This window comes from Siniperca chuatsi, linkage group LG15 (assembly GCF_020085105.1).
Source record: "Siniperca chuatsi isolate FFG_IHB_CAS linkage group LG15, ASM2008510v1, whole genome shotgun sequence".
Lineage (NCBI taxonomy): Eukaryota > Metazoa > Chordata > Actinopteri > Centrarchiformes > Sinipercidae > Siniperca > Siniperca chuatsi.
The window spans coordinates 13,055,254-13,076,649 of NC_058056.1; the positions used below are offsets into that span (position 1 = coordinate 13,055,254).

At 41.8% G+C, this 21,396-nt stretch overlaps 1 protein-coding gene across 2 annotated transcripts in view; it reads right to left on the minus strand.

The window, feature by feature from the left end:
* Nucleotides 1–225: 225 nt before the first annotated feature.
* LOC122861463 (latent-transforming growth factor beta-binding protein 2-like) overlaps nucleotides 226–21,396 on the minus strand; it is an 84,439-nt gene continuing 63,268 nt past the window's right edge. For both annotated transcript variants that reach the window (XM_044165907.1, XM_044165906.1), the window contains 16 exons: nucleotides 20,970–21,095; nucleotides 19,915–20,040; nucleotides 19,481–19,600; nucleotides 19,194–19,319; nucleotides 17,313–17,435; nucleotides 16,539–16,667; nucleotides 10,885–11,013; nucleotides 9,736–9,870; nucleotides 8,491–8,697; nucleotides 8,307–8,399; nucleotides 7,804–7,932; nucleotides 7,185–7,325; nucleotides 6,189–6,362; nucleotides 5,802–6,080; nucleotides 4,843–4,992; nucleotides 226–2,547 (listed from right to left, as the gene is read on the minus strand). In XM_044165907.1, coding sequence (XP_044021842.1) covers nucleotides 2,372–2,547; nucleotides 4,843–4,992; nucleotides 5,802–6,080; nucleotides 6,189–6,362; nucleotides 7,185–7,325; nucleotides 7,804–7,932; nucleotides 8,307–8,399; nucleotides 8,491–8,697; nucleotides 9,736–9,870; nucleotides 10,885–11,013; nucleotides 16,539–16,667; nucleotides 17,313–17,435; nucleotides 19,194–19,319; nucleotides 19,481–19,600; nucleotides 19,915–20,040; nucleotides 20,970–21,095 — 2,363 coding nt within the window. In that variant the 3' untranslated portion in view covers nucleotides 226–2,371. The remainder of the gene's footprint in view (nucleotides 2,548–4,842; nucleotides 4,993–5,801; nucleotides 6,081–6,188; nucleotides 6,363–7,184; nucleotides 7,326–7,803; nucleotides 7,933–8,306; nucleotides 8,400–8,490; nucleotides 8,698–9,735; nucleotides 9,871–10,884; nucleotides 11,014–16,538; nucleotides 16,668–17,312; nucleotides 17,436–19,193; nucleotides 19,320–19,480; nucleotides 19,601–19,914; nucleotides 20,041–20,969; nucleotides 21,096–21,396) is intronic.

Genomic DNA, 21,396 nt, shown 5'->3' on the forward strand with positions numbered 1-21,396 from the left:
AACAGTTCAAGAACTACACTGCTTAGTGTAAAAATAATGTCTAATGTCTAATTATTTTCAGTAGAAGTCATAGTATAGCCTACTACATACTACAACTAACAAACTTACTGCTGTTGTTTTAATACAAAGAGCAAACTTCCATGGCAGCAAATTACTATTTGAATATACACATGATAAATGCAATGTGTGTTGGGTGCCATTTTTCAAAGTAAATTATGAAAGACATTGACATTTTTTATGTTTTTATTTTTATGACTGATAATGATTACAGTCAAGAGGTAAACAAAATGAATGAGCATGTTATTTCCAATGACCACAGCTATACAACAAGACATTTATCTCAAGTTATTTGCGGTTTTGAAAGGCTTTAAATATTCCAACTTTGACCTAAATGTTAGACTTCCGGTCCAGTTCAGGCGACGATTTGAATAGCACAGTAAAGTACAGTGGACATCAAGTGGAGACATCTGTACAACTGTAGGTTTATAGGTTATGAAGGGCATAAGTTGTCATTTTTTGTCATCCTCCAAAGTTAGAATTAGACTTTTTCTTGAGAGAAGTTCAGTCCATTAGACAAATAATGCCATTATTTTCTTAAACCTGAATATAAAAGACAAAAACGTATGAGTGGGAGTTCAGAAACTAAACGAGTAGGCCGATACTGTCTATTAAAGATCCATGCCATAAGGATCCAACAGAGACTAAAAGAAATAATGTTCACAATTACTTATATTTAGCCATAAAGTTGTGACGCACAGAAGTTGGTGCTTGCATTTCAAAAGCATTGTCTTTGTAATGAACTTGAAGAGACAAAATGTCTGTGATTAGAACAGTGCTGCCACTTCCAAAAAATATATTTCATTGTCTGCTCCACAGGGCAGGGTATACACACAGTTCCTCTGGTACAGTGTCAGCCACTCTCCTCATACATAAAAAGATATGCTTTAAAAAACATTTTTACAGACATGTATAAATCTACAAAGCTATAATGCCGGATTTTTCTTACATTTTATGCTTTATGTCAAACAAAGTATTGGTTGTGCTATAATGCATTAAGAGAATATGTAACAAAAATAATACATAGTACTAGATCTGTACAAAATATACCAAACCTCTCCAACAAAGCCTTTGTCTTTACATGCATTCAGAGATGCACACATGGGAATGGTCTGATGTGACATCTGGGATCCAATTGCATTGCGGTTGAATGTAAAATCCTTTTGCCTGTGTGATACTGGTACATAAAACCTATCTTTCACTTTAAGCAGTGATAGTTGTGGATAATTTCAACTAACTTATCTTCTGTAGTGTCAGAAGTTAGGCTAGAATCTAGAATCAAACTTTGATAAGTTATGGTACATATGGTTTTTACAGAACTATAAAACAAGTTAATACTGAAAAAAAGAAGAAATAAATTGGGATCAGCAACCGAGTCCATGTTTTCCTACTTCATTGCTGGTATTAAGATTGTTAAAATGGTGTCAAACAGAGGAAGGCAGTTTATACCTATTGCACCTTTTACGAAAACATTACATAGATCATCATATACATCTACAGTCTTTCCAGGTCCACGTAAAGGCTGAAGTTTTTGATGTGTAAGTTTGGCTGTGTTGACTTCCCAGTTCTTGGTCCAGAGATTCTTTGACTTCAGCTCGTAGTTAATCTTGAAGAATAGAAAGGCAGCTGTGGGAAAAGTTCTCTCTTTGAATTTCTGATGTTTGTCAGCCCTGGCATCCATTTAGTCCAAGGTCAATGCTAATTACAATGACTGAGATAATATTGGGCAAACACAAGCTGATTTGTGAGTGGCTGATTTCTTGTGACATTCCTTCTTTTACAAAAGATATTTATTATCTCCCCACGCTGTCTCTGAGGTCAATTGGTGAGACAAATAAAAACAAGAGGAATCAAGTATGCCCTCTGAAATAGGTTGCTTTCTTAGTTTGCAGAGGCCCGTCATGTAAATGAAATAAATAACACAACTAAAAAAAAAAAAAAAATGATAGAGAAAATAATGTGGAAAATATATCTGCATATCAAATTGCCTGGGTTTACTGAATAACAAAGATCAGTCCACAACATCCCTTTTAGGCAAATGGATATCTGGTGAATACTAAATCCCATGTAATACATTCACTGCACAATTCCTGGTCCTCTTGAATGTGTATGAAGGGGGATCTGAATGTGTTCTGTGCTGAACGCAAGTGTGTGTGCTTTTGTATCTATGTTTGTGTCTGTATGTAGGGAAACGTGTTTGGACGTCTCAGCAGTACTGTTGGAGGTTTAGTGCCAGGCCCTTGGGGAAAGGGCCGAGGGGTGTAAGGTGATCTTTGAGGGAGCAGGAAAAGCCAGCGCTCCAACAGTCATTGTCTCAGTTTCCTGTCTCCCCAAGCCCAGACTCTGGGATCGCTGGGATGCACTCGTGTGGCTTGGCAGAGGCCACGAAGCCCGGCAAACAGGTGCACTTGTAGGATCCCTCTGTGTTGGTGCACTGCCCGTTCTGACACAAGGGCACCTTGTCGCTGATGTCCTCACACTCGTTTATGTCTGCAGGAAGAGGAGACATGACGAGTTAGTCAGCAGGGAGATTTCACAGCTGAAACAGCTGCCTGCGCCACATCTGCTGCTGAGTGGTGGGATACTGGAATAGAAAAGTCATTCATACTTCTGATTTCACTTTAACTTTGCTTCCTTCCTTCCTCCCTCCCTCCTTTCTTCCTCCATCCTTCTTCAACCCTTCGTATTCCCTTCTACCCCCCTTCTCTCGCTCTCTCCCTGCCTTCTCTCTTTCCCTCCTTTCTTTCTTCCTTCATTTCTCCCTCTCTTCTTTCTTCCTTCCTTACTTCCTCCCTCCTTCTTCCTCCCTTTTTCTTCCCTTCGCCCTTCTTCCACCCTCTCTCCCTTCCTTCCTCCCTTCCTCCTTTTCCTTCCTTTCTCCCCCTTCCTCTTCTTCCTCCCTCTCTCTCTCCTTCGTTCCCTTCTTTCCCTTCATCCTTTCCTTTCTTCCTTCTCTAATCTTCTTAACTCCAATTTTGGTAATTTCTGTATTTTAAATTTGAGTTTCAAATTCATTCTTGACCTTGGAAACACACACGCAGCTGACAAAGCAACCTCACCTCAAAGTTCATTTAGCAACTGTTCTGGAGCTTTCTGTCATATCCCATGACCTTCCTCAGCAGACAGAGTTGAAACTCAAAAAAATTACTTTAAAACTCAACTGTCAAACTAACATGGAAGAGAAGTCCTTAAAGTGCTCAGAAAAAAATGGAAATTTGAACATCTACAATTCTAATGATTAGTCGATAAATTGATTAGACGACCAAAAGAAAATGAATTAGCAACTATTTTGATAACCCATTAATCTTTTCATTTTTCGAGCAAAAATGCCAAACATTCTCTGGTTCCAGTGTCTTAAATGTGAGGATTTGCTGCTTGTCTTTGTCTTACATTATAGTAAATTATATTATAGTCAGCCCTGCGACGAGTTGGCCACTGTCCAGGGTGTACCCTGCCTAAGGCCCAAAGTCACTGGGATAGGCTCCAGTCACCCGCGACCCCTAACGGGACCAAGCGGTAGAAAATGGATGGATGGATGGATATTATAGTCAATGTAATATTTTGGGGTTTTGGACTGTTGGTCAGACAAAATCGTTAGTTGCACCCCAATACAAATTCATGACAACTGGGCAAACTCCATGTGCTGATAAAGTTCATGTGATATGATCAAAAGCTATATGCTTTTCATATAGAGCTGATATATGGCTCACTGCGACAGAGTTGGCCTATGTCCACAACAGCTACTAAATGGACCTGGAGGTGAGATTGTTGAAAACGTTATGCAATCTTGTGAGCAATAACCAAATGTGTTTTCATTTGTTCCACAAAAGTTCACATTTGGAGGTACAAGGTTTTCACTCAACACCAATGATATGTTGCATAATATCTTATCTCTTATATCTTTAATCAAACATGCCGTCATGTTGCGTGTCGCCTGGATAGGATCTGAACTTGAATTCCCAGCCATCTCGATCATTGAACTGTTCAGAATGATGGTAAAATTAACAATGCACTGGATTATGTTTCCTTTTGGCCTTCAAGTGTTTTTTTCCACCCTTCTTCAGCACGGGAGGTCTGATTGTCATTTCATAGCGGTCAATCTCAAATGACCCTCCTTCTGTTTATGTCATGTTCTGCTGGGGAATCGCTGGTAGTGATATTTATAAAAGGAGGCATGGCACGAGTTGCACAGCTCCCACATGTTTCCACAGTGTTGGAATTCAATCACTTCCTTGGGAAAACGTCAGGCCTTGGAGATGATAAGCTCGTGTGCAGACAAAATATTGTAATCATAGCATTTCATTACAACAAGACAGTCTCACTTTCTTAAAAAACAAACAAAGTACACTTAAAAGATATAATATCTCATGTAATACACTGAGTGGCTAAGATTCAAGGCCTCCTTACTCTTGGCAGTGTGTGACTAGGGAATTTCAGACCAAAGGGTAACACACTGGTTTTGAGGAGTAAACTGCTTTCATTAGGTTCCCATAAAATATAACTTAATGAAAGGTTGTTAAATTCAAAGCTTCTCCTTGAGCTTGATGATATACTGCATGAAGAGTTACCTCACTGAAATTAATCCAAGACCTGGCTCCAGAAGGCTTAAACCTGAAGGGAGAGTTCACTGCGGTTTGATTTCAAGATTCAACACCACATTTTGAAACCAGATTAAATTGTGATTGATTCCCTATTGATTCTAGGAAGTCCCTGAACATTTTTACTTGGAACACAGAGTCTAAATGTGGGTGGTCTGTTGAGAAAGATCCTGGGGAAAGAACTCACCTATACAGGCCATCTTATTTAGGTCAAATTCGTAACCGTCGAAACAGTCGCAGGTGTAACCTTCTCGCACACGAACGCAGCGGCCGTTTTCACACCCGTTCAGGATTCCACATTCCTCTGCTCGGAGACCCTCAAAGCCATCGTAGCGCTCTGATTGGAAACAAAAGTATATAAGAAAACACATGTAAAAAAAAGCTTTTTTTAAAAAAATACAGTAAACTATATTGTTCATATTTAAAAACAATACACATTTACTGAGGTACTAATGAGTTCACTAATTACTTTGCAGCATATATGTTTTACATGTAACATATGATAAGCTAAATATTGTGCTAAACTTCTCAACAAAACTGTAAATGAATTACCGTAGTTAGCCCAACTGCAAAATTAAATGTTAAACCTGCAATAACTGATTTTTCTGGCCACTTGGGGAAAGCAGAATGCTAACAAGTTGACAACCTTGTTATCAGTCCAGACAACTAAACAATGAGCTGAAACTCACTATAAAACAGATTTGGGTGATAATTCTCTCTACAAATGACCCCTTACACATTGTGACATTGTTCTTACATTGTCATTTGACACATTGTTATTATAAAAATATCAATTATAGCTGCTTTAAGGTAGAGCTACTACTTATATAGTATTGCTTAAATTAACATTTGAATGCAAGATTGTACTTTTAATGTTGTAACTTTCCATTATGCTAATGCTGCTGATGAGTTTTATGCCTTTGCCCATCACTGGTCAGCTATGAGCGGTTTTTAGGGAACAAATATTGGTGATTCTTTGAGTGAGTCAGTTGCTGAAGCTCATACATCACACACATTTCATTTACCACTGCATTACAGCATATATAGTATACTGTATATTATACACAAATACTCCAACCTATCAACATATTGGGGATGAAAAACCTTTACAGTGTGTACTTGTCTTGGAAGGATACAGATACCCACCAGCATAGGAATCCACTGGTTGTGGCTGGTGCTCCTGTGGTCGTGGTACGGGAACACGGACAAGCGGCTGTTGAACGCTGTAGTCATTGTCGTTGAAGAGAGGAACGCTCTCAGGAATGTCATAGGGTCCCGCAGGGTTGCCATAACTGTCAAAGTATGGAGGAACAAAAGGCTCCACAGGATCCTCTGGCCCCTCATTACCATACTCATATCCTGGCCGCTCTCGCAGGCTGTCTGAACCTCCTTTCCGAGGCAGGTTGCACATTATTATGTAGTCCTCTGAATACAGCAGCACAAAGGGTGGAGTTATATTTTGGATATTAATAACAGTTTATGTGTTATTATGAAGACAGGAATTATTATACTTATGTGCATCCTGTTTCTCACCAGAGTCTCTCCTGGGACAGAAGGCACACTGTCCACTCCAGGCGATGCCGTACAGGCAGCAGCATTCAGTGTATGTAGTTCTGTGTACCTGGTAGGGTCTCGAACACATGTTGTCCCCCTCCAGACCCTGCCAGCAAATATCCATGTGCACGTTGTGATCAGGCTCTAGAGTTTCTGGGAGAGAGAATGAAGAGGGATTCACAATGAGGCAGAGAAAAAACATAAACTAAAGATATAGCTGTATGCATTACCTAAATCTCATTCTGTGGTAGTGAAAAGAAAAGTGTCCATTACAATCGTCCACTGCATTGAAAACTGCAAGCATTCAACTCTAAGGACTGGACTGAATCCCACCTCCATCCACAGCAAAACAGTTGGACAGATTCAAATATCTCATTATAGACAATAAACTCAGTTTGACCACTAATATCCATAAACTCTGTAAACTCAGAGCACTCCTTTTTGTTCTCCACCTCCAATTGTTATGTTCATATGTTCCACCATATTTGTTTCATGTATTTGTATGCTAACATATGCAGATTATGAAAACAAATTTCCCTCCTGGGACAATAAAGACTCTTTGTCTGTCTAAGTATAGTGGGTCAAAGATGAACCAGGAAGTAGCTCTAGAATGTCTAACAGAACTAAAGATTAATGATGCAGATTATTTTCTTGATTAAGCAATTACTTGTTTGAACTATAAAGTATATGAAACTAGTAAATAATGCCCATTACAAATTTCCAGAGCACAAATTGAAGTATTTTAATTGCTTTGTTTGTCCGAACAACAATCCAAAACCCAAAGATATTACATTTCCAATGATACAAGAAAAGCAACAAATCCTCACAATTCAGAAGCTAGAACCAAAGAATGTAAATCATTTTTGCTAAATGGAATTTTTTTCAGGTCTGCTCTAAAGCTCTAAGCAGTACTCGATTAATACAAACAAGTAAAAATTCTACCACTGTGAAACATTTCAATTTAAAATTTAAAACCTTCTGTGGTGTTGAGGCCAATGCAGTGCCGTCGTGTGCTGTCCAGGACTAATGGAGGACTGCAGAAACAGTTGAAAGACCCGGCCGTGTTCACACACACTCCATTCTCACAGGCATTACCAAATCCACACTCATCATAATCTAAAAACACATTTACAAAGAGAGGCACAAAGACATTATAATATTAAGAAGCGATAATTCAAAAGTGGTTAAAATTATTAAAGTGCAACATCCAGCATTTTAATCATCAGTAAAAATTCATAAAATTTTAACACATTGCATTACCCAAACTAGAGGATACATGAGATTAAAAGATCGGCAGCCTCTGAAGACCTTTACAATACATTTTCTGATAGTATGCCACTGAATCAGATTTTCTGTATAAAATGGTGGATTGCTGGTGTTGCATACTGGTTGAGGATGCTGGATGCATGGAGTGCAAAATCAAAATGTAGGCTGAAAGCAATGAGGTTTATGGAAACTGTGGTCTTCATAAGAGACATAGGTGACAAATCATCTTGAATACGGTTTAATTTGATGAAATACCTATAAAATCCCAGTTTATCTGTTATTGTTATATAGATGTTTTTAAATGTTAAAAACAGATGTCATTTCTTACCCACACACTCAAGTCGGATGTTGTCATAGTAGAAGCCAGAGCGACAGTAGCAGGTATAGGTAGAAAAGAGATTCTTACACTGTCCATTCTTACAAATGTCTGATCCAAACATCTCACACTCATTTGCATCTGAGGGGAGAGAGAGATTCACACCTTGGTATTGCATAAGTGAGATGGAAAGAAACAAGTCAAAACATTAACACTGTTAATACTTGAAACGTCATTCATTCCTCTTGTAAGAAGCTGTCAGGAGACAATATGGTTACAGTAATTAGTCAGGTATACATGCAGGTATCCCATTAAGGCTTGGCTAGCTGTAGAGATAGCCTCGTAAATGTGAAGAGGTATTATGTCTGTCTATCTGGCTTTAAAAGTTTATGCAGGTGGAAATAAAACAGGCTGACATTGCACCTTTCTGTGCCAATGTAAAGTTTCATGTGAAGGGAAGCTATAAAAGCTCAGATATATCAATAAAATAAGTTAGTATGTATGAGCGAGGGTACCTATGTAAGGGCGCTGTTCTTCCAGACTTTGTGTAGAGGAAACAGGCAGGGGTAATAATCCACTGCCATGAGGGCACAACTGATTGTAATCATCTGGAAAATAAAAATTGGCTCCATTAGTGAAAGGGAAGATGCAACAAAGACAAAAAAGCAGCAATCACATAATATAACATGCTTGTTGCACCTCTTCCTGGGACAGGACAGGCATGGATTTCGCAGTTGTCGCCCCAGCCTGCCCCCACCGTGCAGCAGCACTCCTGCTTGGTGGTGTTGCGAGACAAGACGTTGTCGCAGAAGTTGGCGTCATTCAAGTTATAGTAACACTCTTTCCTCTCCTTGGCTGAGGGAGCGGACGGAGGGACTGGAGCAGCGGGTTTCGGGTCAATATCAACTGTAGATGAACAAAGAAAGCAGGAAGGTCAGAGGTCATGGTTAGCTACAGAAAAGCACCTGTGGCGATTTGGTAATACAGGAGGGCCAATGCTCACTGATAGAACTGCTTGAACACAAATCTCCCAGTACATAAAGGTGGGTAGATCCTACACTTCAGTAGTATATCATCACACAATAACAGCGTCAAGTGGCCTCCGCTCTTCATCCGTCAGAGTGTGTCCACATGCCTCCAGCAGGTAGTGCATTACCCTCACCTGCCACTGCTGAGCCTGCTCATTTGTCCAAAGGCATGGGCTCAGGCATTTCACCGTTAAGCTGCCGGCTTAGCCAAATGGAAACACTGGCATGTGAGTCAACACACCATTCACTCTCACATGATTGATTAACACACGTCAAAAGCAAACAGCGGAATGTGGCAAAAAGGTACACAAAGGCATAGCTGGGGTTTAGTGCCCAGGCAGAAGAAAAAACATCCCTGCTGATGGCGCTCCGCTTAATAATGTAAATACGCCTAATTCGTGTACACATATGCCCATCAAGCTGGAGATGTGATGGTATTTCCATAACTCAAAAGGCCTTTTCTGTCATTCTGAAATTGCAATACACTGCATATCTGTAACCTTTGCACTCAAGATAATTTTCACACGGAAGAGAAAGCATGGTCTTTAGTGCTAATGGCCAATAGCTACACCTTATCCCTGTTCTTGGTGAGGAAATGGGTTTGTAGTAACTAGGCCCTTATGGTATTTACTTGGCTCTACTGGAGGAATTACTTCATCATTCATTTGAGGGATTAAGCTAATACAAATTTTTAGGCAACCCACCCAACCATAACCCTAGCCTATAAAACAAATGGAAACAGCCAGGTCAAAAGATAAACTACGAGACGTGGAGTAAGTCATGTCCACCTCGTCACCCTTGTTGTTTGGATAATGAGAGACGGCTCATTAAATCAGGGAAAACTCCGTCTCCGTCAATGATGGGATGGAGAATTAAGTCCTGTGAGTCACTGTGAGTGCTAGTCCTGCTCTATTACCCAGGGAGCGGCACTGGCTGGTGATGGGATCAAATTCCTCATTGTCGTTGGGGCAGATGCACAGGAAGCTGCCATCATAGTTCTCACACAGGGCCTCCCTGCACAGCGCCAGGCTCATCTCGCACTCGTTCACATCTGAGAAAGACAGGAGAGGAGGTCATTGAAGGATCAGGCACATACACACAGGCATGCGCTCAACAAGGTCGTGGTAAAGGTCACACAAAATAAGCTTTATCATCTCATTACTGGAAGGGTAATTCATATCAAGCTGACAGAAAGAAATCATCCACAAGTTCATTATAGATACATACATTTTTTGTAGTGACTGATTCTCTTATTGAGTCTACATTTCTTTATATACTCTAAATTTGTATGATTAATCATTCTCCATGAAGAGGAGACACTTTCTCTGAGTGGCTGTTATCAGATTTTGGAACAAATCAGCTCATCTCTGTATATACAAAAGGTGTTCAAATTTGCTTAAACAAACAGTATTTGCAGTCACACACAATAATTAAAAGATAAGCCTGGTGATATTCTAATGTTTTTTGCTTTCCAACAATGCGTTAGTGCGTCTCTCAATACTTTCTGACCTTCGTATTCTATCTATCTGTGGCTCTCAACCCCAAGCCTATTGGTTCCTAATGAAGATGTAAATCTTTAAAAATGGGTCACAAATATATACTTTCATTTTCAAAAAAGGATAAATAATTTCCTCAAGCAGCTTGGCACTGTAGTTTTTAGCAAACGTTACTCAAACAGGTGTAAAGCATTTGTTGGGGACTATTTTCAGACGCGGATTTATACATATATATTGGTGCTCTTGTGAGTATTTACAGCAGCAGCACAGTGTATGTGGGATTGACTCAAAATAAACTAGTGTCCATGTTCATCGTAATGAAGGAACCAGTGCAACGGTGTGGCTCACTGATGTGTTTTATATAGTTTTTGAACAACAATGGAGCTCTATGACAGAGGAATAAGTTATAATTATCAGGCTTTGGCTACACAGGAAATACTTGTTAGTAGGATCAATTCATTGTTGGTTTTGGTCTTTTTATAGGATTTTTAGAAAAAGCATCACCACAGTTTTTAAGAAGTTTTAAGCAGTAATGAACAGTGAATATTTATTGGCGAGCAGTTACAGACCAACACATTTGCTCATATCTCCTGGTGGATTGGTGTAGCCTTGGTCACACTGGCAGCGGAAGGAGCCGTCTGTGTTCTCGCAGAAGCCGTGGTTCCCACAGATGGTTTCATTGACACACTCATCAATATCTGCAAGGCGAGAGCACACGGAGAGGTGAGCATTAATATTTACAGCGTTGCTCTGCACAATAGACTTTCATATTACCTCTATAAACATGCCACTGCTTTGCCAAAATAAACATCACTACCATTTTGACCTTACAATAACAACAAATATCACTGCCATCATAACATGTCAGGAAACGGTGTACAGATTAGACAATTCATTAAAAGGGTTTTCAAACTCTGGTGTTTGTAAATTAATTCAGGGAGACTCTCTCTGCATCAACACAGTCAAATTGAGTGCAGCGTGGATCTGGAAAACTGCAAATGAATGTTTTTTGGTAGTGTCATTGGACACTGGGATGTTGGCAAAATTTAAGAGACGGAGGAGTTTACGGCATGCAGCCAGCATTCAGCATTTACCCAGACAAGCAGCTGGAGAAAGACGGCTGAGAGTTCAGGTTTGGCATGAAGAGATTTTGACAGGGGTTGCTTTCCATCCTAATCAATGAACATGTTAAAACCTTTTTTTTCCAGCTGTAAATCTCCTTTGAAGCTAAAATGGCAATATGAAAGGATCCTGAGCATAGCCTACAGTAGATGGTTGTTTGCATGGCGATAAATCATAAAACAAGTTTAATAAAACCAGTGCAGAGACTTTATGCTATATGTCAGTGTGAGAGAGAGTGACACTGAGGCTGTTAACATTGGACCATGTAACAGCAGTGCTGATTCCCTACCACTGGCTGTTTAAAGGCAACATTTGTTAGCAATTTCTTACATACATGATTTAGTATTTCTTGGCGTCTCGAGTATAGCAGAGAGGCCAAAGACTGATACTGCTGGAGGGTAAGTCTGATTATAATTGTTTAAAAAGCAATCAGAGAGTTTAATGATCACACTTTAGTCACATGAATTTGTTCTCTAGTCACTTTGGCTTGCTACTGCTGTGTTAACCTAACTGTATTTTGACAAGTTAGTGAGTCTTGTGACATAATCACCATTTATCAGTTTTTGAGTTATACTGAACTGTTTATTTTAGTGAGTGTTTACTTGCTCTAAAGAGCATAAACAGCCAAACACAAAGGCCTATTCATCCTGGTCTGGTCTAGCATCTTTTGAAGATAAGTTTATGAGAAATGTGTTCAACAACTAATGTTAGAAACCACATCTTGTTCTTTTCAGTTTAGAAATTAAAAAACAAAGTCAGCAAAAACTCCTCAGTCAGAGATAAAAGTCAGTGCTTGTATATTTTCTGCAAGTCATTAAGTTGAGAACATTATGACAGACAGGACTGTTACTTGATATGAACTGCACTGATGAAATTAGAGGACGCATCACTATGTCTGTTTTATCGTAAGCATGATTAGATTTTTTTTTTACTTTTTAGTTTCATAACAACCCTCCATGACCATTCCTATCAAAGTTTCCATGACTAACAGAAAGTCCACTGGAGTGATGACACATTTTCGAAAAACAGGAAGAACAATTTCAAATACGGGAAAGAAAATACAGACAAAATCACAACAACTTGAATATTTAAATTACATTTTGCTCAGTTCCACTAAACAGTTTCATGCTTGTAAAGCTCATTTTGGATAAGTCTGCTCCTAACATCAGTTAGGACAAAAAGTAAAGTCCAGTGGCACTTCAGATGTTTAAAACAAACTGATTTATGGAGTGAAAAGCACTGTCATTCACATATTGTCTAAACCAGTTTTATTTTGCCTCTGAGCGCTCATAAAGGCTGTATCAACTGAAGAAAAGAAGAAAGTGGGCCAGAGAAGCCACAAGCCATTTGATTTTAACAGAGCGCTTGGCCGGGGCCTGTCTTCCCCTCTGACACAGACAATTACTTTCTCAGGCTTGCAGGGGGACAAGTCCTCTGTCAGTGTTCCTGTCCTGACTTGGCCACTTCTCCAACATGCCTCCGGGGTCAGAGACAGGGGCTCCCACAAGCTAATAAAACTGCAGAGACAAAATTGCCTTTGTCGTTTGTAAAACCTTTCACAGGAAATGCTGAAAAGGACCTAAATTGCTAGAATAGACATGTGGGCTCAAATGGCTGCAAGATGATAGAGGAAGAATGGATGGACACATACTGAACCGCCAACCCATTGGATTTGCATTTTGCAGCTGTGGATTGAGATGCCAAACTCGTGTAGAAGTGGTGAAGTTTTTTGGATACTGGATATTACGTGTAATTGAAAAATATATTTTCGGGAAGACTTTTCCCACAGGTCAATGAAGAGTATTCTCAGAGTAAGGTGAAAAGTATTGTATATCAGAGTTTGAGGAACATTTCCTCAAGTGTGAAGAGCTTAAGTAGAGTTTGGAATGTTGGAATGACAGCGGCCGCCAGCTGGGAGGTCTGGGAAGAAGGCGATGAAAGCTCTCTGCTAATATATGAAATAATCAGTGTCTGCAGGCGGCTTTTCATTCATGTGTAACATGGAACAAAATCTGGTGCAAACCACATGTTGCGGTGAGATGCAATCAAAGTATCATCCCGGGGAGAAATGAGAACATCAAGACCAAAACAATTTTAATGGCCTTTGTTTTTCTGTGTATCTGACTCCGGTTGTGTTTGAGTGGCAGCATTACTTGACCAGCCATTTAGATCTGTCATCCAAGCAGAGAGTCAGCTTGCTAATGGTTTGTGGGAAAAAACGAATAATACAAAATGAGATAACTCCACCAAGAGCTAGTCTCATACCAGCAGGACGTGGGGTTGCCTTTCTTAGTCTTTCCATGTAATAATAAGTTACGTCAGGACACATGCAGAGCTGTTAATTGCCTGCAGGGAAGAACTGAGGCAGGGAGGAGGGTGAAGAGTTCAGTTGAGATGGGGGGAGCTGAGGTTAAGGGGCGACCCGGCCCAATAGGCACCTATCCTAATGGTCCGACCCAGGAGGACCTGCTTCCTGGATCCGGTGATGCAGTGATTGGGGGGTTAAGGAGGGAGTGTGGGTCTCTGTGCCATGTGTTAATGTGGAGCACATGGTGGCAGGCAACAAGAATATAGGCATCAGTGACTGTTGGCTCACCCTCCACAGCCCACACTTCTCCCATACTCTCTGGGCAGCCACTTGTCTGATTGGACCCATATGCAGAGGTTATTTCACACGTGACAGGGAAAGGATGAGATGAGGTATTTGTTTTCAGGGAAGCATGTTTGTGTGCTTTATCTGACATTACATCTACAACCTGTCTTGGTTTAACTACAATGGATGTCAAACTTTCATATCGTGTGCACTTCTAAGAAAAATCATCATCTCACATCTGCACGAGCAATCACACACACATGGTAAAGTCTTTAGATTTCTATACGTTTAAAGGGATGGGAGGTTGGCAAGAGTGTGACCACAGACAATTTCCGCACTTGGGCAAGCCTTATTAAAGACAAGGCATAGCTTGAGGGAATTTATGAGCACGATGGTGAATTAAAGCTAAAAAACAATAACCTGCAAATACACACATACTGCCTTTTTCACATGCCCAAAGGAGCCCTGTGTACAGCATCATGGCAGAGCTGAATGCAGCCCTCATAGCACAGTTGCAGCTGACGTGATGCTGCGGAAAAAACCCTGTTACTCCCTTTTGTGTTATGGCCTCTAAATCTAAATGAGTGCTGCGAGCAGAGCCAAAGACAACCGCTGCCCCTTCGAAGGCCGGTGAGTAAAAATAAAACAACGCCCCTCACAGAAACTGCAAATTACACCGTCTGGCCTCTTCTTAAATATTTGATGATTTTTACAAGCAGACAAAAATGCCCCGGAGTAATTGAGCTCCCTCCCAGGACTTTTATTGGGGTGACGGCAGCATCTCCCACAACTTCCTAACGTGAGGTGAAACAAGCCACTATTGTGTGTAGTGCTGTACTTCTGAGGGTGAGAGGGCTTGGTTCTCAAAGTGGGGCTGTGAGTCAGTGTTGAGCTGTGCGAGTGTTTGTTGTGGGGTCTAGTGAAAACACGAACATCTGGCGTCACAACATAGCAACAGGGGAAAGACGGTCAGTCATAACTGGGCACCCATTCAGACAAGTCAAACTGGGAGTTTTGTGGCACCATAGGGGACAATGTGAAGGTTTTTCAATCAGGTCCCATTTAGCATACATGGCAGTGGAAGTGCCTGGACCCTAATACAGTTACCAGAGATGTATATTTAAATCACCCACCAATGAGCACTACACTGATTTGAACCTGTATGAGCTGCTTAGCAGTGTTTTGACTCTGACACTAAAGGAGCGGAGGTGAGCAGCTGGTTTCAATCTGCCCTTATCACACTACAGGCCCCTGCTTCAGCTGGTGCCAGACACACAACATCATAAAGTGCAGTGAGGAGGCAGCCACACGTAGCCGGGATCAGGGTGATGGAGGGGGCGGAGGTCTGATCTGTCACTGATCAGCACTGCAAGCCGCATATTCTCCCCTGATCTCCATCTGTTGATAGTCCAATAAAAACTCAGGGTCATGAGAATATGCAAAGCCGCACCGCAATCCGAGTGCATCACTACAATGGTTATAGTCTCTGCTTCTCTTTCTCTAACACAAACACACAAGCGAGGATGCAAAAACCCACAGTTAACCACATGCACGCACACACACTCGCGCTCACATACACACACAATCACCCGCAAACACCCACAGCTTCCATCTGCAGTCCAACACATCATTCCATTCTGATGCTCTCAGACTGCTTTCTCCTCTTCCCCTGTCACTCTCCGGTGACTGTTTGGATTCTGTACTAATATGAGGAAAATATTTGGCCTTTTGTTTTTGTCTCTTGTAGTCCTCATAAACCAGACTTGTTGTTTTATGGTGCTATGAGAGCAACAAAGACAAGCAATACTGCACTACAAAATAAAGAGTGATAAACTCAAATCATTGTGCAACAAACCCCATCAATATCTCAAGTCCCAGGTGTCTAATCGTGCCAGTAAACACAGAAGGCTTCATGTATTCTGGAGGTCATGGACATGTGTCCGTTGTTGTTGGCCAGCTGTAGCATAAGTACAAACCTGGCCAGTCAACGCAGTTGGGGGGCGGGAGGGCTGACAATCCCATCCCCACTCTCAAAAGAATAACAGCGGTGATCCATTTCCACCTTGTGTCTCTGCCAGAGGCACTCCATTAGCTCCGTTGTCCGGAGGAGGAGACCATTATCAGCTGCTGGCCTCACACCGCCTTCAATGACTCCTCTTTCTAAAGTGCCCCAATTTAAGGGGCCACTTCTCCTCATCTCCCCCATGGCCTCCTGCACATGAAGACCTCGAGTACCTGATAGCTTTTGATTCACATCAGCCTCTTTGTGTCTGCATGCCAAACAGATATCATTATCTGTGCAGGGAGGGAGAGTCCTGAATAGTATGTAGAGTGTTTAACTACAGCCCAAATGGTAAATGGATTGAATCAGGGTACAAAAATAAGTAGAGCCATACAATGCATACTACGTGTTTTGCTTCAGCCTACAGTTAGCCTAAAATGTGCCTGTTTTTTCTTAACATAATTGTGTGTGCTAGACTTTTAACTATATGCGGTTTGACCACTCACCACAGTCTGTGGTGTCTTCTCCCTCTAGACCAGGCTGGCAGCCCATGAAGCACCGATAGGACCCGATGGTGTTCTCGCAGCGCCAGGTACCACACACTGAGCTTCCAAACTCCTTGCACTCATTCTGGTCTGCACAGTGAAAGAGAGAGAGACAGATGTTGGTTAGTAACTGACAAACAGAGGCACAAACGCAACCACATGTGCAATCAGACACTAACACGGACGCATGCACCCCCGCACACACTCATATTCCCGCCACTGCTCCTCTGCTTCCAGTGTAATGTCTGTGCAGCAGGAGTCGGCCAGGAGGCCTGTGGTGTAGCTGTCCTCAGTAAACGCAGCAGGCAACAGGAATGGCCAAGAACAATATTATCACAGCAACCAAAGAACTTGTGAAGGAGCTAAAGGGAGACGTTCCAGAGGGAGAAACACCTCCTGCTCACAATAGGGTCATTCATACTTCCCTCAGGAGAGAGGGAGTTCAGGGCTCCAGCCATGTAATTCAGGCACCCCTCAGTCCTGAGACCATGGAGGAAAGCCTCTAAGCCAGGCTTGGACACTTTCACTGGAGTCCAGTCCTCACTGGCTATAGATAATCAATCAAAGCCAGCTGTGCTATACTGGGTACGCTTAAGCCTAAATGTAGCCTGACGATCAAACAGCTAATGTTGACATGTTGGTTTACTCATAAAAAACCTCAGGGAAGAGGTTGGGGTCAATAATCACTAAGACATGCACAACAGGACATCACAAGGGAGTTTTATTCGGTCTTACCTTCACAGTCAGCCGTGTCAGCATTGAACTTAAAGCCAGCCTCACACAAGCACAAGAAAGAGCCATCAGTGTTGAGACACTGGCCCCGGATGCACACATTGTCTTTGCTGCATTCATCCACATCTAAGGCAGAGAGAAGGGGAAAAGAACGGCAGACAAATTAAGAGAGATAATTGGAGAAAGGGTGGGTCAAGATTTGTTACTTATTGATTATCACTATATATCCTCTGTCTTCATTAAGTCCACAGAGAACACCACTCCTTTTCATAAGTATCACAAAAAGAATGTGTAATCAAGACCTTGTCTGAGCAAAAGATGCATTGGCCATTTGGAGCACTTAACAGTATACTGGCAAACAGGAAACAAGGGAGAAAAAAGATTTACCTCAGCTTTTCAGGCTGAGAACATTTCCCTCGAACTCGTAAAAATTAATGATGAATGTGACATGCTTGATTAGCTGTAGATGGGTGGATAACTGCAGCATTACAACATAACTTGTAAGGTACTTGGACCTGGAGTAAAAGGTGTGGGAAAAGGCAAGAAAGCAGGGGGAAATTCATCGCTGGGGAAAAGCCTGTCTTCCTTTTCCAAACTTAGATAATCAGATGAATCTTTCAGAAAGGACAAGGTAAACACCCATTTGCAAAGACAGGGAGAAAAAAAACAATACCCCAGACTATAAGTAAACACATAAATATACTGTGACTGGATAGCTTTGGAGTTCATTCAAGGACTTCAAAGCATGTATTGAAAGGCACAGCAAGGCCATGGCACAACCTGTTGATTGGAATTAAATTTAGATATGTTTCAGTCCTTTATTACATGTGTTCTGCTTTTGCTGAAAGACTGGCCTGGTCAAGGCCAAGCATCATTTTGGCCTCACCTGACTAAACTCATCTTTCATTCGCATAAACTCACATACCATCATCCTCCTTTCACCTCCCCCTGCAGGCTCATGTCAGAGGGGTCTGGCTTTCATTGTGTCAGCACTGTACACACAATGGCAGGCTGCAAGAAAATATATGACAACTGCTGATTTATAGGATAATTAGAGCCTAGTATTTGTTGTGGCGGGCAGCCAAAGTACCTGATACAGGCTGGGCAGTTTGCTCAGTCTGTGGACGATTGGTGCTCCAAGGCCAAAGCTTCAGTGGAAGAATGCTCCTGTTTAAGGACTGATCCTTGTCTTCTACTGTAAGTCAAACTTGCCCATTAGAGGACCATGCCAGCATCTTGCAGAGGCCTGGACCCAGGGACCCAAACCTACCTGCTTCACATCACGAAAGTATATTTCACTGCCAGACAACCTGCCGTTTACTTAACTTCACCTCATACTGCACTAGCAAGACACACCAGAAATAACACTGATCCAATTCTGACATCCTAGCCAAAGTTATTTCATGCATTTTGACAGCAAATGCTCCAGTTTGTTGAAAAGAAAAGCCGTCCTGAGCTGATGATCAGGCTACATTTTTTTCCCATCGCTATGACCAGTGGGTCGCTGGGTGCGACTGAAATAACATCAAACTGATGTCCAAGCAGAGAGCGAGTGAGCTGAGACAGCCGATGAGGCCATGGCCCATTACACAGAAAGGCTGGCCTGAGCACCCATGCCAGGAGTCCCAGTTCTGGTCTCAGCACCCAGGACAATATGGTGTGGATACTGTCTGTCAGCCTGTCTGCACTGAATGAAGAAACTTGTGCAAGCCAACAAGGTTACTGTAAAATGACTTGAGCAATATGGGCTAAAACCATTATTACATTATTACTAACTTTCTCAAATTTTGACTCTGCCTCACCCAATTACACAAAACCCATAAAATTCTCTGAAATATATTTTCCCATAGCAATTAGTGCTCTTGCGGCAGTGTATTACTGTACCTTGGCAGCCAGTCCTTCCATCGATGGTGGTATATCCGTCAGGACAGATGCACGTGTAGGAGCCCTCAGTGTTCAGACAGTCTCCTTCTCCGCAGATCCCCACGATGGTTAAACACTCATTGATATCTGTCACACACAAGCACAAATATACACACACAGCTGTGTCAAGATGCCAACATGAGGTAAGCCACGAGAAACGGTTAACCACTAATGGTATATTTTATGTGTCAGATGACCCACAGTGTATGTGCGTGTGTGTGTATATATATATTTATATATATATATACCTCTGCAGGACGTCCCATCCACCAGCTCCAGACCAGTGGGGCAGGAGCAGCTATAGGAGCCAATGTTGTTGGTGCACTGGCCTCCCAGACACAGGCCGTTGTCCTCACATTCATTTACATCTGCATTGACAAACACACACACACACACACACACACACACACACACACACACATAGACGTCATCAGTATGACACATTCACACCAGCTGTAAATCACTGGGTCTCACTTCAAATTTGCCCAAGTTTTGTCATTTGGACGAAGAGCTTCCAGACCACAGTGAGCATGTCAGAAAAGTCATGCATCATCTACATCAGCAAGTAATGACATATTCTTATTATAGTACGTCATACTGCGCTGGAACGGATGACTGTGAAAACGATTGCACAGAAATCATGAATTTTAGTGACCACAGAGAGCCACCCACTGTACTGTACCTTCACATGAGAGCCCATTGGGTGCCACTGTGAAGCCTGGGTCACATGCCATACAGGAGAAGGAGCCTTCTGTGTTGGTGCAAACACCCATGGGGCACACACCTGGGGTCTGGCACTCATCAATATCTAAGAGGCAGAAGAAGAAGAAAAGGTTAGCTATAGGTTATCATTTCAAGCACAGGGACCTCTAAAGAGTCCACTTTTTGATCGTTCACTGTCTTATCTGTTAAAAAATTATTAATGGCTGAGTGTGACTCAGCCTATCATACAATAAGCAAATCCCTCTTTATTAGACAGCACTGACAGTGTTTTATTAAAAAGGGTGGAAAGATAAGTATGCGGGACGGTCATCGAATCCAAAACAGCAAGCTATTACAGGTGGCGTATAATTACTGTATCTACAAACAGTCACTGGCTCGCTGTTATGTGATCATTGGAAATTCCTCGAGCCGGTACAGATTGTATTTCTAACGGAGAAAATAGAGTGGGCCATTGTTAAGTGATTGAGACGGCTTCGTTTTGCCTTTGGGTGAACAGAGAGAGCAGTACGTGGAAGGCAGAGGGAGTGGTTGACTTCATTTCAAATTAAGCCCTTAATATTTTCCATGGCATCAGAGACATCCATTAAAATCCTATCAGAGGCCGACTTGGACTCTGGCTTGTTTTGTAAAACTTTTTCCCAGTGCAAGACACATATCAGTGGGGGATCTTCCTCCTGGGCTAGACCCACACTTCCATTCAAAAACACACCGCAGTATATATGACTAACTGAGGCCATGTTTGAATCCATTTAAATAATCATTCCATTTCTGCTTCCCATGAAGTCATGACAGATCTAACCTCCCTGGATTCGTCAAAGCAGCCGTTTCACTGCATTGATCTCATAAATCATGTCATAACAAATTACTGAGCACTGTAAAGATTTTCTGTAATCATGTTCTGGTTCTAATGCATTCCTTTTTTTTACTGTGGTCCATGGTAACTTTGGCCCCAGTTTACAATAATGACAGCTCAAACTGTTCTAAGCAGGTAGGTAAACACAGAGGTAGTTTTACCCTCACAGCTGTAACCATCCTCGGACAGTTGCAGGCCGGCTCCACAGCTCCTGCAGGTGTAGGATCCTAGGGTGTTCAAGCACAGCTGGCCCAGGCACGTGTTAGCCACCAAGCACTCATCCACATCTGGACACAAATACATGGACACATCATAGCACAGATTACCATCTCTGGCTTCAAATAAATAAAGCCCGCCAGTTGTAATCAGTTAGATCGATAATCACTAGAACTGGGAATTACAAATGTCGGCACCTCTATCTTTTTAGCTGAGCTAGCTGCAGGACATTTGCCTGACATCATTTTGTTCTATTTGAGGGCTGGTGTCTCATTGTGTTGAGCAAGGATCAGATGAGCGGTGCCAGAGACGGAGGGGTTCAGGATCCAGCTATGATGTGATGTCTAGAAGGAGTATTTTGGGCTTTTGAAC